Genomic DNA, 17,192 nt, shown 5'->3' on the forward strand with positions numbered 1-17,192 from the left:
TCAGAGTGTGAGAGAAAGAGAAACAAAGAAGATGACTGAGTAAAGGTAGGTCTCCATTCTTTCAAATATAGCATGTTATTTGGTCACTAGCCCACTACCCACTTTCAGTTATAGACTTGTGTCACCTGGAACTAAGAAATACAACAGTCTTTAACACAGTAATTGTCAAATCTAACAAATTGTTGAATATGTGATCGTACAGAAACAACAAACACACACATTACTCCAGCCACTGAGGAGTATTGGTGCTCTGTGTTAATCAGGGTGTTTGTGTGGGTTTCCAGTTGTGTACCAACCTGAGCTGGCTGCCTCGGCCCATGCCGTTGTCCCGGCAGTGAGTGCTGTCGTGCACGCTGTGTGTGTTGTCGTGCGTGTGTCCGTTGGTAATGTTGAGGCTGAGGCGTTTCTGACTCCGCCTCTCCTGTGCCATAAGCCGATCTCGCTGATTGTTGGACAAGCCGTACTTTTCTTCCAAGCAGCGTAGTGGCAGCCCTCTGTTAATTGGCTGGAAGATGATGGCTCCTACCACCTTAAGTGCACAGATAGAAGAAGAGATGAGAGTCAAACTACAGTAAACCCACATGTTTTCTCAAGTAAACGTTCTCTCTTAGTGGAATAAGGGATATAATTCTCAAAAACAGAATAATTGCTGAGTTAGAACACACATTAATTTTAGCTAGAAAGGCAGCTGAAATCATTTTTTGGGTGGCATTTAACATCCAGTCGTGTCAGTGGAGGAGAGCAGTATTTCACATAAAGGCTTTGCACAATATTAACTAAGATTGTGCTTGCCTTTTGTTTTCTAATTAGGAAAACATACTACTTTACATATTTTACTGACCACCAACAAATTAACTAAGAACATATGAAGATGTTTTCCATAAAAACAGTTTATGTGTAAAAACTTGACCCTACCCACCTGGGAGACAGGTTTTCTGTTGCCGACATAATATCTTATAAGTGCAGGGACACTGTCAAACCCTTCCCTTTCCAGCCGGTACTCGACTCTGGTGTAGGCTTCGTTCAACATCACTACCTGAAGGAGAGATGTAAAAAAAAGAAATTATTAATTAATTATCAACTGATTGTTTCCAACGTTTTCTCTGTGGCCCCTTGAAAAGAAGCAAGGTCCACTTGCGACCCTGAGTATTGCAACTAACATTCTCAGGTGAAGAAAATGAGAACAGCACTGGGATGCCCGTGAGTGTTTCTGTCCTCTAATGGTCAAAAATAACTTCACGCAGCTTTAATTTTATGGCATTAGGAAAATAACATGAACAATTGAGACCATCACTGAGAAGATCCCCAAGTCAAACTTTGCAGGAAATCTTTATGGTGGAGGGAGGGCGGAGCAGTAACACCATTAAAATGAAGCAGGGCCCATCAACAATATTACCTGTTTTTTACCTATTTATTCATTACTATTGTCACAGTTTGCTCTCCCCCTCTCCTGCTCTGCTGCTCAGCCACACCCCTCATCAGCCTCACTGCATTCACCTGCTGCTGTCACCTGTTCACCATCTCCAATCAAGCCAGTATATATGCAGCTTCACTCTACTCACTCTTCGCCAGATTGTTCTCGCTCTCATGCCTGACTCTCCAGCAATTATTCCCGGACTGCTTTCCTGTTATCGACCCGACTCGCCTACGAACCTCACCTCACGTCTCTGCCCCGGTACACCCACCAGCCTTCTGTCACCGACTACGAATATTGCCTGCCTGCTTTCTGCTCCAGTTCTGCCTGTGGCTGGTTGTCACCCAGTCTGTTCCTGCTCAGCCAGTAGACTTCCTACTACAGTGAGTTTGCGCTATACCCCCTCCAACACACTTGTTGAAGATAGTGAGAACTGTGAACAATTGCCTGCTCACCTGAGCTTGTACAGTACCTGTCTGCACTGCTGGTCTAGTGGCAACTTACCTGTCTATCACACGGGAGACCTGAGTTTGAATCTTGCCTCCTGCTACCAATCAATAAAGACTGTTAATGTTACCACCTGGTCTGTGCTGCTATTGGGTTCACATGTCACAACTATTGGTTTTAGATTACTGTTAGGTTGTCAAGGTGCCACTTTAGGTCGCTTCTAGGGCGTGATCTTCATATGACTCTTCTGGCGATATTATTTAAAATATAATTTATATTTTAATGAGTGCTTATCTGTTTTAATTTGTTTATCTGTGACCAGAACACTTAGGGGACATTTTTAATTTCAATGAGGCTTTCCTGGTTAAGTAAAGGTCAATAAAACTAAATATGCGTGAGATTGTAGTGTTAATATGGATTCCCCCACCATACCAAAATATTACATAATACACCTTTGAGTGTTAATCAGCTTTCTATGAGAGCACATGTGATCTTACCTTCTTGTTGATTTTAAAATGCTGGGCAGCATTCCGCCATTGGGAGGTCAGAACATAACTTCCTGGACTGGACAGTGAATCACGGATCAGGAAATCCCCGTCACGCTGCACCAAGGTTTCTGCAACCTGGAAAAATATAAAGGGTTACAAATGCATGCACAGTCACAGGCACACCGTGTTTGTTTACAGTCCAAACATTTAATTAAAGCTAATAATGGTGGGCTGTTATATCTTTATGAGCTCATTGCCGTCTGGTTTGCAGCAGTTGCGTAAGACATGACGATATTTAAAGCCTATTACAGTATTTATCCAGCTAGAAAATCATCAGATTTACGCTGACAATTATCATTTATGCATTCATACTTTACTCATTTTAAACCCATACAGATAGTAAATTAAAAAAAGGTCAATTTACTGGCTTTTCCCACAAGTTTCAGCTCCTCTGACTGAAGTTTTATACCTGACCTATAGGTCAGTGAGCTTGACAACTACATACACTACTGCTGTGCAACACCACTAGGATTTGGTCGCAAGCTCCAGAAAAACTGAATAAATAGACCTGTTAAGATTAACATTAGTTCTCACTTTTTTTGACAGATTGTTTCCAAGGTAAAAATGAAACTTTCACACCCAAGATAGGTGTATATTTCAATGCATGCCAATAAAGCTGAAACAATTAGTCAATTAATACTCGACTGACAGAAAATTAATCAGCAACAAATTTGATAAATGATAGAGCAAATACACCAAATATTTGAGTTTCAGCTTCTCAAATGTGAATATTTGAAGCTTTTCTTTGTCATTTATGAAAAACTACATTTGGACTTACGGTTTCAGCAAACAATTTGACCCATAATAACTCATAATAGGCATTTTTCACCATTTCCTGACATCTTAAAGGCAAATAATTTCTGTTTGAAATGCCCATCCCTATTTCAAAGGTGTGTGACATCATGAGGCACAAAATTGACACACATGAGATTTCACATGTCATTCAAAAACCTGAATGTTATTTTGACAGGGAACGAATGAGCTAAAAATGCTTCTTTATCTTTGTATCTGTCACACTCACATTTATTGCCTCTCTCTCTCTCACGCACACATATACACACACTCACACAGCCCATTACACACAGTTACAGACTTTAATTAAGCAAGTGTTTGTATAGTATATAATAGTAGTTTAGTTTAGCCAAAGGAAGCAGCTTATTAAAAATGATTACATCTCAGAGCTGGCTTTCAGAGGCAACACACAAGCTCTCTCTCTCTCTCTCGCTCTGCCCCCCCACACACACACCATACAGAAAGAGCTTTTTATACACTGACCTTATGTTATAACCTGAGCTTGACTGCTGAGGCCACTATTTCAAACTATAATCTTTCTGTAAGCACTGTGTGTGCAGTATGTCAGTCTAATAATAGGTGATCTGGTTCAACAAGTTTTTAACCAGGCTTTTAAAGGGAGGGACTCATGACTCAGATTTATGTGTGCGTGTGTTACCTGTCTTGGTATCGCTCCGTGGTACCACGCGTGGCTTCTCGGCTCCTCGCAGTCCAGCTTTAGTTCTTCCTCCAGCTCTCTGCGAAGTTTCTCTGAAGGGCAGTCCAGAATGAACTGATCTCTGGAGAACTGTGAGAAAAAGCATACAAAAACAGAACTCAATACTGTGGCTGACTTCTTTGGAAGAACACACAGGAACAGACACCAATGTCTTCATCATCATGCCATTGATGACAGCTAATGTTGAAAATTTACTATGTAGGCCGTAGTGTATATATATGTGTGTCCTTGTAGAGGTGTAGAGGACAAACCTCAGTGATGCGGTCAAAGCTCACAGGCACATAAATGACAAATATTACTCCTGTGACTCTGTAGTTACCACAGACAATTTAAAAATACATATGGTAAAGTAGCAACTTTGGTGTTCGTCTTCATGTTGGAGCGCAGTGGCTTCCAACCATTCTGGATTCAAACACATTTAAAGATTCAGTATGTAGGATTTAGAGGGATCTTTGGGCAGAAATGAATTCTAATATTCACAATTATGTTTTCATTAGTGTAGAATCACCTAAAAACAAGAATTGCGTTTTTGCAACCTTAGGATGAGCCCTTAGTATCACAGAGGGGGAGGGTCCTCTTCTACAGAGTCTACCAAGTTGCACAGCCATGTGTCTACAGTCGCCCAGAACAGACAAATTGGTACAATGTCTACTTGAGAGTTCTTAGCATAAGTTGACTTTGTTAGTGGCTCTGACCATGTGATTACTTTTGTTTTTAGAGCTCTGAATAGGCCAAATTATCTAGCAATTTTTAACAAAAAATGCAAAATAATTTATGTCACAGAAAATAATTTTCTGTTCTTCTATACTATCATTTTCTGACCATTCAGATTTATCTTGCACTCCTTTGGGGTGTCCCAACTATCAGGTACTCGGACCACTTGCCACGCAGCAGCAACAACTCAAAAATACTTCATTCAGACCTCAGTCACAAAGCTAATGACAAAGCTAAAGCTACAGGAAATGTTCATACTTATTTGTCATATGTGTATGTTATGATGACAGCAATATGAATTATGTACACGCATGTATTGTATTGATACTATTAATATACTACTGCTATACTACTACTAATAACAATATAACAACAACAACAATAGTAACAGTTGGAAGGCAAAGTGAATTATAAATGTAGAGTATATATCAAATTACTGCAGCAATTCCAGACACATGGTTAGGCACAAGAAAACTTACATACAACATGGCATTATGGATTAGTGAACTGAAAATTTAATACCCCATCATAAAAATGAAATCCTTCCTAAACAAAAAGCCATGTGACTTTTTCAAAAGACAAAATGAAGTCAAATCAAATACATTCTATTCCAAAATCACTCAATTTCCTCATAGGACTTCACAGTCTGTACAACCCACAACGTGCTGTATTGTTAGACTCTAATAAAACCAAACTGATTGAAGGTCACCTAAAACATATAAAGCTAGGGTGCAAATGCAGTTGACAGAGAGAAACAGATTTAACAGTTCAATTTATTCAGGTAACAGACTGACAATGATCCCAACAGTAAGCCAGGAAGTTTGGAAAAATGAAAAATGAAGGACAGACAGGTCTGGTAACCTGACAGGATGCAGAGTCAGCACATACACCTGCACCACAACACACACCCCAAACACACACACTTACATGACAGCTGCTGGGTCTCTGCAACGCTCGCTCTTTCTCCATTCCTTAAATTCACACTTCATAGCAAACACATACTATCTTTTTATGTTCAGTTTGTATCTCCAGTATTAAACAGCTCGCTTTCAAACACACAGACTTTCCCTGAAGCAACATGCTCACACACACTGTCTCTCTCTGTCCTCAGTGATTTTCCTCTCCTGGCTTTTCACCTGGTGCCTCCTAATGTGACGTCATCAAACTGACCCCACCCACTTGCCCGGACCTGCCTCCATACACACCCTCATCTGACGTACAAAAACCCACACACACACTCACAATCAAGTGACGCAGACACTGCCCTGAACTTTCCCTGACAGTGACAGGGAAAACTTTCAGTAATATGTATTTACGCATACTTGGTAGTTATAGTTTTTATTGCCATCTCTTCTGTTGTCAGTAATATATGTTGCCGATGTTAGTGTTTTTATGCTTTTATGTTATTGTTTATTTAAGAGGGACAATGCACAATTCATTTATTGCACCACATATAACAAACAGCTTCCCTCTGTAGTACACAAAGTGGAGGGATCCCACTTCCTCATATCTCTCATCCAGTCACAATCCACAGACTATTTTGAAAAAGCACCAATAAGGATGTACAACTTTTTAACACAACATAGTGCTCCAAAAACTTCACAGAAAACTGGAAGATGGTTCACCTGCAGGTGCTAGGTGCATGATTATATATTATTATGATAATGCTATGCTGTATAGTGGCAACATAGTTGCAATTTTTCTACCAGAAATCATTGGTAGCAGGTCTGCATGCGGTTGCTGCTAAATTCGGCTGGTTGGTGTCAAGAGACCTTTAAAAAAACTGCCTGAGGACACTGAATGTTAAAGCATTAAAGGTTCAGAGGATCAGCATGGACGAATTTTTGGAAGACTTTGATCCAAACCTGCATGAATGAAGAGGTTCACACAGACTGAGTGCTGACATTAATGCACACACACACAAACACACACACACATACACACACACACACGCATGCATGTAAATGGAATTATTGAGCCATGAAAATGAAATCAGAAATATGTCTATAAGCGCCCCAATGAAACTGTAACCTTGTGGATCCTTTCATCTCCTTACTGCGCTTTCTCTTTCGCTCTCTGTGGCTTCTCTACCTCTCTTCTTTCATATTTTCTCTCTCTCTAAACTCATTAGAATAGACCCTTCTGCCCTCAGCCTCCACGTCTCCATACATGACAGGAAATCAGCGTATCTTATTACAGCTTCTGCACAGAAAACAATAAAGCAGAACACAGCAGGCTTTGTGTCATAATGCACATGCAGTGATTTTTTCTGTTTCTAGTTTGACACAGAGGCTCCAAACAGTGCAGTGTGACTTGTGTTGTATGACTGTGTGCGTGTTCTGTGTGTGTTGGTACAGCAGTGGAAAGTACATGTGACAGTAGAACTGAGCTGTCATTGAGTTTACCATATGGAATCAGATACTACGTATAACATAATTGCCGAATATTGTAGTTTGGCCAGCAAACTAAAAATGCTGTTCTCTGCAGTCAGCTGTCAACCTGAATAATAAAAGGACTATTTCATTGAACAATGAAAAAATATGAAAATATGCTAATAATAGGCAATTAAAATATTTATCAAACTTGGTTAATGTGATTTCTGCTCCTGAACCTCAGCGCACAGTGTCTGCACATCAGGACATGCCGTCACCTTCACCTTCACACAGGATCGTAAGCTGTCGTCTATGAGCGTGCACGATGTTTGTTTCAAAAACAAATGGACTAGAATAAAATACATTTTAATTATTTTCAAAAGCCACAGGGAGCTGCATCAGAGGGATGAAGGAGCCGCATGCGGCTCCAGAGCCACGGGTGCACAAAAAGTCACTTTGGCACTGGTCTGACCATCAGCAGCATTTTGGGTGAAGTGTTTTACACACTTCATTATCAATTCTTTATCATCTTTGGCTGAAGACGGCAGAGAGAAGCAGGAAGATGTTGTTCAAAGTTTACAAAGAGGAAGATTTACAGGTGGTGCCACCTTGATTTAGTTTTACTTTTTGCTTTTGTCCTCATTTCTTTTACTCTGTGTTACACATCAGTGAATGCAGCAGTGTGCTCCAACCGTCCTCCCTGGGCAGCATGTTTTTCCTGTTGTGCCGGCATTACACAACAAATTTAGAGTGAGTCAAACTGAACTGGATACCTGAAAACATAAGAGCTGGTGGCCGTATTAACTTCAGTTTATTCAGCTTGTGTTGGAGCTCTAGTAAATGCCTGATTCAATAATAAATGTTTTGCTATTTTGTTATTCATTTTAGTCACGTCTGTGATTACATTCATTCCAACGGTCACAATGAAATGCTTTTATGCAGCCATACTGCCAACAGGACTGATGAACAGAGCTGTAGAGAACAGGGATGCATGGCAGTAGGGAGACAAGGACGTATGGAAGAAGGGATGACTATATATGTAAAAAAGAGGGAGGGAATGGATGGATTGTGTACATATGGAAGGATGAACAGAATAGTGGAAGAGAACAGGGAGGGAGGGAAAAGGGGAGAAGGGGGAGGGATGGAAGGAGTGAGGGAGAGGAGGACAGGAGGGAGAAATACGGAGAGATGGAGATGGTGGACGGGAGTGCTTTTTTATAGGCTGGCCTTTAATAAGACCCTGCAATATGATGTCATCCTCAGAGAGCAGCTGCATTTATCCTGAACCACCCTGTGTACATGGACCAAAACACAGCAGTAACATTACAGAGGGCTGTACTGACCTGCCTGTCTTTCCAACATCCTTATTTCCTTTCCTATCTTACTTCTCTCCCTCTTCTTTTCTCGGTGCCCTCAAGTTAAGAAAGCTTATAGCTTCCTGATTGAACCATAAAGACAGACACCTTCATCAGTAAAAGACTGAAGCTAAGGTGACATATCTCCAGTGGCAGAGTTTATCTATAATCACTGTGACAAGAAGAGGACAGTTTCTCTTTAATATTGACCGATACAGAATGACTCATAGACTGAATTAAGACAGGGGTTAAGTGTTGGAGTATTACTATAGCTACTACTACTACTATTACTCTGACTTGGCAGTGTGCAGAATCACTTCATACTGTAGAGAAGCAAGCAATCCTTCATCTTAATGAATTAAAAGCCCTGAAATCAGAGGTGTGAGGCTTTCACCTGACAACAACAATGTGATGCATTGCTACTCTGTTGTGATGGTTTATTTTTCCATTGTTATGTAAAGTGCCATTTTATAGTTTGTAAGTATTTGTCAAAGTACTATTTATCACACTGTGTTGTATAATACAGTTGTCTGTCCTGCTCCAGGATTGTGGCTACAAATCAGATGATAACTACGATGCATCAATCCACCCAACAAAGGATTTTAGCATTTCTATGACCACTGTACAGAGCCTGTGCTGCATAAGACACCCAGAATTGTTCAAATTTAGCAGGGGACTGCTAGACATCCACTCTCACTATCTTGTTTTTTTGTTTCTCTCCAATGTAAATTGACATGCTATAAAATAATCTCTTTCTCAGCATTAAAGTGCAGCAGTTTTTAGACCAACAAAAAACAAAGGCATTGTTCTAAAGGATTTCAACAGTGACTGGATTTTCTTCGGATTTCCTGGATTTTCCACAAGAGTAGAAAGTATTTTTATTAACTCTTGAAAGGTGTCTGCGTATGCGGTGGAGATGATTCATGAGTTCAACACTAGGTCTTCTGTTGCAGCGACAGTCCAGCTGGCGTTAACCTTGATTCCTCGTCATCTGATACACATGCGTACACATGCACACACTAGTGGACATTAAAATCCTCATCTTTCCCAAATCCATGCACTGTATTATGATGTGAGAGCTGAAGGAAAGCACTTAGACTAAGATTCTTAGATGACACCGCTGACCTACAGTTGATCAACATTATCCATTTAATCTGAGAACATGGGGGATGAGAAATAACAAAAGATGGTAAAAATGCTTTTACACTAGTTAGAAGCAGCTCAGCGTAAGTCACGGTAAAAGAAAACCACAGCAGTACTAAATGTATGCTTTTGAGTCAGTGCACCAATAAGCGTGTTTAAAACTACAAATGAAAGCATTGTCACAGTAACTTAAACATTGTCACATTATTTTCTACACTTTTCAGCTTGTTCTTTCTTTTATTTTAGTTTTCTACTTTTCATTTTTAGTCTTCATATCTAATTGTGTGTCTTAAAATCCTGTTGTGCGGCCAATCCACAGCGTGACTTATTTTCAGAGGTCACGACAGTAGAAGAAAGTGTCAGCTTCTTGAAACAAGGCAGATCACTGCACTTACATTACAAATGACCCCTGATTAAAAAATGATTCAGTAGAGCTTCTTATCCAAGCTGATGTACAGACCAGCCAACAGCAAAACTTCTTTTTCTTTTTTTTTTTAAATTTCTGTAGTTATTTAGTTTTGCAAACAAATAAAATGTTTTGTATCTGTGCTTCTTCAGATTCTTGGTTGACTGTCAAAAGTGATCAAATGCACCTCACTGGCAAAAGATGTCTCAAAATGATTTTTAAACTTGGTGCTTAATGTGAATATAATTGCTATTTCTACCATGACAAGCTATCAAATGACTGTAAAAAACAATATGAGAATGAAAGGGGTGGCTGATAGTGATGAACCTACAGAGAATTACCAGCTGAATCTGGAGCTCCACTCGCCTTTATGGAACTTATGGAAAGTGAGTGTCAGCTCATTGTTTATTTGTCCCACAACTTTTCTGCTTGAGTTTATTCTCACTGCTCTCATAGCATCATGCTTGGCTGCTGCAGGCAGCTGTTTTCAGTGAAAACGCTCCAAAGAGCCACTGTACACTACTTGCTCAGCAGTTAGCAACTACCTCGCGAAAATAGTGAAGTATTTAGCAGCTGAAGAGCCAGATATTTCCCACAGGAGTTGGTACAGAACAAAATACAGAGCTAAAAGGGAGAGAATCTTGGACACAAGCACAAGTCCAGATGAAAGATAATGTTGCTCCCTAACTGCTGGATGTGTAAATAAGCAACTGTTTGCAAACAAGTTCCCTGCATTAAACTTAAAAGGTTCACAACTTGTTTCCGGTTCCTCCAAATGGCCAAAAAAAAATTACGTTACTTGTGATATGCTGTATGTTTCTTTCCAGTATTGCCATGGAGACATCAAATGGCTTTCACAAGAGCCATCATTATCATCATCATCATCATCATCATCATTAAAATACCAACACTTTGATCTGCTGTTTATCTGGGATTTCCTCTTTTCTTGGCCTGTCTGTCTCTCTCTTTGGCTGTTCTCTCTCCCCATCAGTTTCTGCCTCTCCCCCCCTTGTGGCACTTTATGGTTCTTGCTATCTCTAGCTACTGTACTGTGTGCATCCATCCAGCTGTCGCATTACCGAATGGTGAAGTTTTAAAAAGTCACAACATTAATGCAAACTGTCAGGTGTTGCTACTAGAAAATACACCTAAGAGAAGGGTAAAGAGTAACTTTGGGACGCTGCATGACTATTCAGCAAAAACTTTTTCATTAACTCCACCTCCAGCAACACTGAGAGAATTCGATGAAATCTTAATTCTCTTATCTTATATCTTCACCTGTTTTAGTTCAGTACAGTCTGACAATAACTGAGGACGGGATGCACAGTTTCTGTCTCTTACATTTAATTGGATGGACGGTGTCAAAAATGAGGAAGGTTGATGAAAGCTAATAACTCTGAATCTTTTTTCTTTTTGGATCTCTACATCTTGGCTCAGTGATCACAACGTTCCACCTTTCCTGTTTACTCAAAACTAAACAGATGCTTCTTCCTGTGTTTAGACCAGGAGGCATCTGACTGGTCATCTGCAGAGGGTTCATCATCAGAGTCATATCTGAGATACTGCTTTGTAGTGGATATGTCTGTGTGTGTGTTTAAGTTGTGTCTGCAATTAATCTAGCATTTGATATTTTTATTTTGTGTTTATTTGAGACCAGGACAGGTCCAAAACAGGTGCGCTGTCCTTGTTAATTTTACTCATATTTTCAGGGGTTTTTTTTTTCTAATTCTAATTGATAAACAGGTTTGACGCCAGTAGCTTGTTGATTTAAATTCCTGGAAAACATGGAGAAAACCACTGCCAAAGGATTATAGAAAAGCAAAAGCATTATCATCTAGTCTGTTGAGTGGTCACTATGCTATATGGCCAAAAGTATGTGGAAACCACTGACGGGTTCTGCCACACTCTTTAGAGTTGGTGTGGAAGAGTTTGACTGCCCTGCACAGAGCCCCGACCTCAATCCCATCCAACTCCTTTGGGATGAACTGGAACGCAGACTGTGAGCCAGACCTTATCACCTAACATCTTGGCTGACCCCACTAATGCTCTTGTGAATGGGAGCAATTCCCTGCAGACGGGTTCCAAAATCTGGTGAAGAGCCTTCAGAGAATAGTGGAGGTTGTTGCAGCTTCATTTTAATACCTATCATTTGGGAATGACACGTTCAACAAGCACATATTGGTGTTGTTTATAAATCTAACAAGGCTGAATCGAATGTGATTGCTTCTGGACTAGCAAAAACTGAATCTGAGATACGAAGTTTTGCTGTGTGAGGTTGTAAATTTTGAGATTCTGTCGCACTGGGAAAACGTGTAATCTGCATTTATACAATCACTGTGCTGGCAAGCTTCAGATAAAAATGACATGCTGTACAACATAAAAGTCCGCTGAATTTCCCATGTTCCCATTATTGATAACTTTCTTATGCTACGATTAGGTATTTAAAACGGGTCAGTGGGGTCCCTCATGACTGAGAATACAAGTTATTGAGAGACAGAAGCAAGAAGCTGGCTCTTGTTGGTTAAATGGCAACCTCCCAAAGTGACAGATGGAAGAGAAATGGATGAATGAGGGAAAAGAGAATGGAATAAAACCCCAGGCTGTTTGGACTCAACAGTAAAGTCATGGGGAAGACACAGATAGAGAGATAAAGATAAACAGAGAAAATAAAGAGACAGAGATGGAGGATGGAGGAAAGGCAGTGCTCAAGGGAAACAACTGTTGAGACCAATTGTAGAGCAAGAGAGGATGATAGGACAACAGTGCAGGTGATAAACTGATAATAAATGCAGATGACAAGTTCAAGTCCAATCAAAGACACCCATATCACTACACGGACACTTTCTGTAAAGAGACCAAGCTGGTGCTTTGGGATCAACATCAGTATACACTCAGGTCAATCTCCTCACAGGCTCAGCATGTCAGTTCTTTGTGAAGGGCCACCTGGGTCAACAGACAGTCATCCAGGTGGAATAATTTCAGCACTAGTCTAAAAAAGGCTGTTCCTTAGCACACTGAATGTTCCTGGGACAGTGAGACTTGAATTTTGAAGACTTCAGTGGTTCCTGTGAGTTAATCATATGATTTTAGAGGAAGTGATGAGTTTAAGCGTTGATCATGAATCCAAGCTTCTTTGCCTTTCCAAACGTATTTTCATGAGAAAGTTTGCTCTGAATGCATCATTTTGACCACACTCCCACATGTGGAGTTTCCCCAGTTGTCATGGAAATGTAGACAACATTCAAATTTTCATTTTTATGAACACTTTGAGGAGTTCTCATCTATGTTGGCTAAGAGTTGAGATTTCCAAATTTGAACATTTACAATGCCAGGATGACTGGGCAAACTCTGATCATGAAGATTGTGTGATATGATTTTAAGCTCCAGAGCAGCTATTTAATGGACTTTGTGGTGAAATCTTTTGTCAGTGGGTTGTCTTGTGTGCTCCTGGGAGGTAAATCTTCAGTTTATAATAAGGTAAGCTATCTGGATGGGCCAGTCAAGAGCAGAAGCTCTGTAAATAATGTTTCCAACCACAGTGACAACCTCTGACTCCAATTGTGTTGATGGTTGTGCATTGTAATGAATTCGGTTGTGTTGTTATAATCATTACTTGACATTTGTTTTTGTCTCTTTTGGGCATTTCTATGTTTGACTTTTGATTTTGTTTTAATTTCCTTTATTAATGTTTGGTTTGTGTCTCCAAATGGGAATTAAAATTATTTAGTATAAATGATGAACAGCCACAGTGACAGCTTACAGGGATCCAAACTACCGAAACAACTAAACAAAACTTCACAGATTGTATGTCATCTGTCTGACTGTGATGTGATGAAATCTGATCACCTAAGAAGTTTGACATGCATTTACACCTTGCACATGTCTTCCTTTATCCAGGCACAGACTACATTTTAACAGCAGATGTAAATGTGGTCCAGGAGTCACAGAGCTGACCACCTCCTGGCTGATCTGCAGGGGGACAAACCATGTCAGCCTGCTGCGCCGCCGCTCGCTCCATCCAATCAACTTAATGGCATTCATACATTTCACTGACGTCATAAAGAAGACAAACTATCACAAGTTAGTAATTTATCACCTCATGAAGACTATCACCCTTGTCCTGGTACCTCTCTGTCTATAACCATCTCTGTCTCACCCTTACCGTCACACACTGCCTTGTCTGTCTGCAGCACTAGTTATGGATGAACTCCGCTATATATCTCACGCATGCACACAGTCAGACAGTCACACAGTTGGTCATTTATGAGAGCGTCTGGTCCGAGTAATAAAAGCCCAGTGTTCAGCTCACAGGCAGACTGAGGGAAAGAGGAGGACTATTCGGCGTGATTAGATTTTGCTTTGGCTGGAAGTGTTACCATGCACTTTTTAGACTGTGAGGTATTTTTAATAATTCCTTTGTCTAAGGTCTCACTGTGGACTGCCCAGTTTCCTGTGGTCCTCTTTAAACAACAACAACAACAGATTAGGGGATCCCTAAAAATCATGCTTGCATGGAAGCAAATCTCCAACATGTAATGTTATTAATACTCTATAAACACACACACACACACAAATATAGGGTAATGCAGAAAGAAAGGCATGACAACACACATAACAAAGGCTGCAGCATACAAGCATGTACAAAAATCTTCACACACAAGTGCAAAAACAGGCAAACACTGATATGACCACACTGACACACAACGTGGACAAGGAATACCTGCACACATCCTCACACACACTCTGCCCTTTCTCTCACCTTTGCAGTGATGACAGAGTTCTTGTGGTAGAAGCAACATAAAGCTGCAGTCAGGGTCTTGAGGTTGCATCGCTCCGACATTCTTGTTAACTTTTCTTAACAGCCAGGATTAACTGGGTGACTTACTTCAGCTGTAAACACCAGCTCACTCTTTACCGACTGACATGTCCATTAACAAATCCCATGTGCCTCTTCCAAGAAAAACCTCCATCACAGAGTTACAAAAACTAGAGTGGACTAAACAATTTGCAGTGTAGTCAGGTCTGATTTAGATAAATTAGAATAACTTTTAAAATTGAAGAATATGCAAGCGAAACAGCCTGTCAATGTCAGGTTCCAACATCCCCATCAGGATGACTACTGAATCTATCACTCTGCCATCTCTCTGTCACTCTCCTCCACAGTCTCCTGCAGAGTGAACCCTCCACTGCTCACTCAGCTCTGGGAATCCTTTCTCATGCTTTTTTTCCCCCTTTGCCCCACCCCAAGTTCCATATATGGTTCAAAGAAAGACCCATGTGATCTGATGTGAGCCAATGATGTGTGGACTATCTGGGAGTGGCCCACAGGCTAAGACCCTCTCCTGCTCTAGCTGAAAACACATGGATGATGGATGAAAGAATACATACATACACATAAAGGCACATAGAATAGGGACATAAATGGTCTCACCTTCACTAAATAACACTGTGTTACTTTTGTTTTTGTTTTGTGGGACTCAAGATAATTTGCATCTAGGGCTGAAAGTAATGATAATTTTTATCATTCATGAAACTGTTGATCATTTTGACGATTCATTCGATTAATTGTTTTGTCTATAAACTGGCCATCACAATTTCCTGAAGCACACGTTGATATATTGAAATTGTTGGTTTTGTCCAACCAACAGTCCAAAACCAAAAGATATTCACTTTACTGTGATAGAAGAGACGAAAAACCAGCTCTATTCATATTTGAATTTATCATATTTTTTTACTTAAAAAATTACAAATGATAAATCAATGTCCCATTAATTTCCTTTCCTAAACTTTTCTCATTTTATTCCATCTTGTCTTTAAACACAATGCTGTGGAATTTCTGCACAGTAATTACCAGAGATCGCCTGTCAATCAAGCAGTATGTTCAGCACTGATCTCACTCTCTTTGGACCTCATGTTAATGCAGTTTAAATGTACAGTATGAAATTTCTGGCGGTAGGGATCCCTAATTCAAAACAATGAAAACAAAACACGTGGTTTGATTATGCTGTGAAGTAGCGAGCGATCGTGGGAGTCGCTGTCTTAATTGTTAAACAAGCACCATTGCCAAAGTAATGAATTTAAGTTTTGTTCACGTTGCGTGTAGTCACATTAGCCGACTTCCTCACTCTCTGACGAATCATCTGGTGTTTAGAGAGTCGTCACTGGAGGCAATGGGTTGTTGGAACGTCGGAAACATTTGAGATAAAGTAAGTACACAACTCAACAGAATAACAAAGTTCTAGATATGCATCATTTGAAAATGGAAGTGTTATATTATATTATTATATTATATTATTGTATTATATGTGTTTAAGTCTCTCTAGGAGGTTGTCTTTTCCTTGGATGTTCAGCCATGGGTCTCTGACTGCTATAACAACCTACTTAGTTCTTCTCCTGTTCATGACAGACAAACTAAAAACAGAAAATACATCATTTCCTGTGTTGGCAAGGTTTTTTCAGAGGAAATAGCTACCAGACACTGACAACAGCCATGTAAAAACATTTAATGGCAAGTGGCTGTAGGTTCAGTCACTGCTGTGCACTGAAAAGAATCTATGATGCTGCTGTGTGTGTCTACACGTGTGCATGTGTCTGTGTCCTGCAGAGTGACGCTGATAAATAGCTAGCCATTTGTGTTACTTAATGACTGCTGAGCAATTACACCCACACAAAAGTTAAGTGCCACAACTTTCCCACCAATTCACACACAGACGCATTACAGACACATACACACTAACACTGGCACCCAGGACAAATGGACATCATACAGACCATATAGGAGTGTGCATATACAAACACAGTAAGGGACAAAAAAAGCATGTATGTACACTAAGAGCACAACTACACACAGTATAGGCACAATCATGAACACACATGAACAGACAGATACATTAACAAAGACACAAACACACATCGGGGGTGACACCCCAGCAGCAACCAGTTTAAGGAAAATTCTGCCGCAGGAAACGGAGCCACTAATTACAGTGTGAACTCTCTGAGGATCCACGAAGGAAATACATGTAGAATGTTCCCTGGGGCACTACACAGCAACACACACACACACTACTGCCAACCACAGCAGCCCCAAATCACCAGCTAGGCTAAATGTCCACCTTAAAATACACACATCCGTCGCTCCAGGAATGCTCTGGAAAAACAACGAGGGACAGAAATCGGCGTGCTGAGGTTCTATGTTTTCTATTTCTATCTGTTTGTTGTTTCATCAAAAGGACTAAAGAGAGCGAAGCTGTTTCAGCAACTTCAGCAAGTTATGAGACAAAATG

The 17,192-nt window shown here is 40.2% G+C and overlaps 1 protein-coding gene across 3 annotated transcripts in view; it reads right to left on the reverse strand.

The window, feature by feature from the left end:
• bcar3 (BCAR3 adaptor protein, NSP family member) overlaps window positions 1-17,192 on the reverse strand; it is a 47,214-nt gene that overhangs the window by 8,326 nt on the left and 21,696 nt on the right. Inside the window, exons 1-5 of one of the 3 annotated variants that reach the window (XM_041935639.1) lie at window positions 14,669-15,087; window positions 3,860-3,988; window positions 2,359-2,484; window positions 920-1,036; window positions 297-529 (exon numbers count right to left, since the gene is read on the reverse strand). In XM_041935639.1, the coding sequence (XP_041791573.1) occupies window positions 297-529; window positions 920-1,036; window positions 2,359-2,484; window positions 3,860-3,988; window positions 14,669-14,749 (686 nt within the window). In that variant the 5' untranslated portion in view covers window positions 14,750-15,087. Of the gene's footprint in view, window positions 1-296; window positions 530-919; window positions 1,037-2,358; window positions 2,485-3,859; window positions 3,989-5,560; window positions 5,730-14,668; window positions 15,088-17,192 lie in introns of those variants that run through there. The other 2 variants (XM_041935640.1, XM_041935638.1) reach the window with 2 other exon arrangements.

The sequence above is a fragment of the Chelmon rostratus genome, chromosome 4 (genome assembly GCF_017976325.1).
Source record: "Chelmon rostratus isolate fCheRos1 chromosome 4, fCheRos1.pri, whole genome shotgun sequence".
NCBI lineage: Eukaryota > Metazoa > Chordata > Actinopteri > Chaetodontiformes > Chaetodontidae > Chelmon > Chelmon rostratus.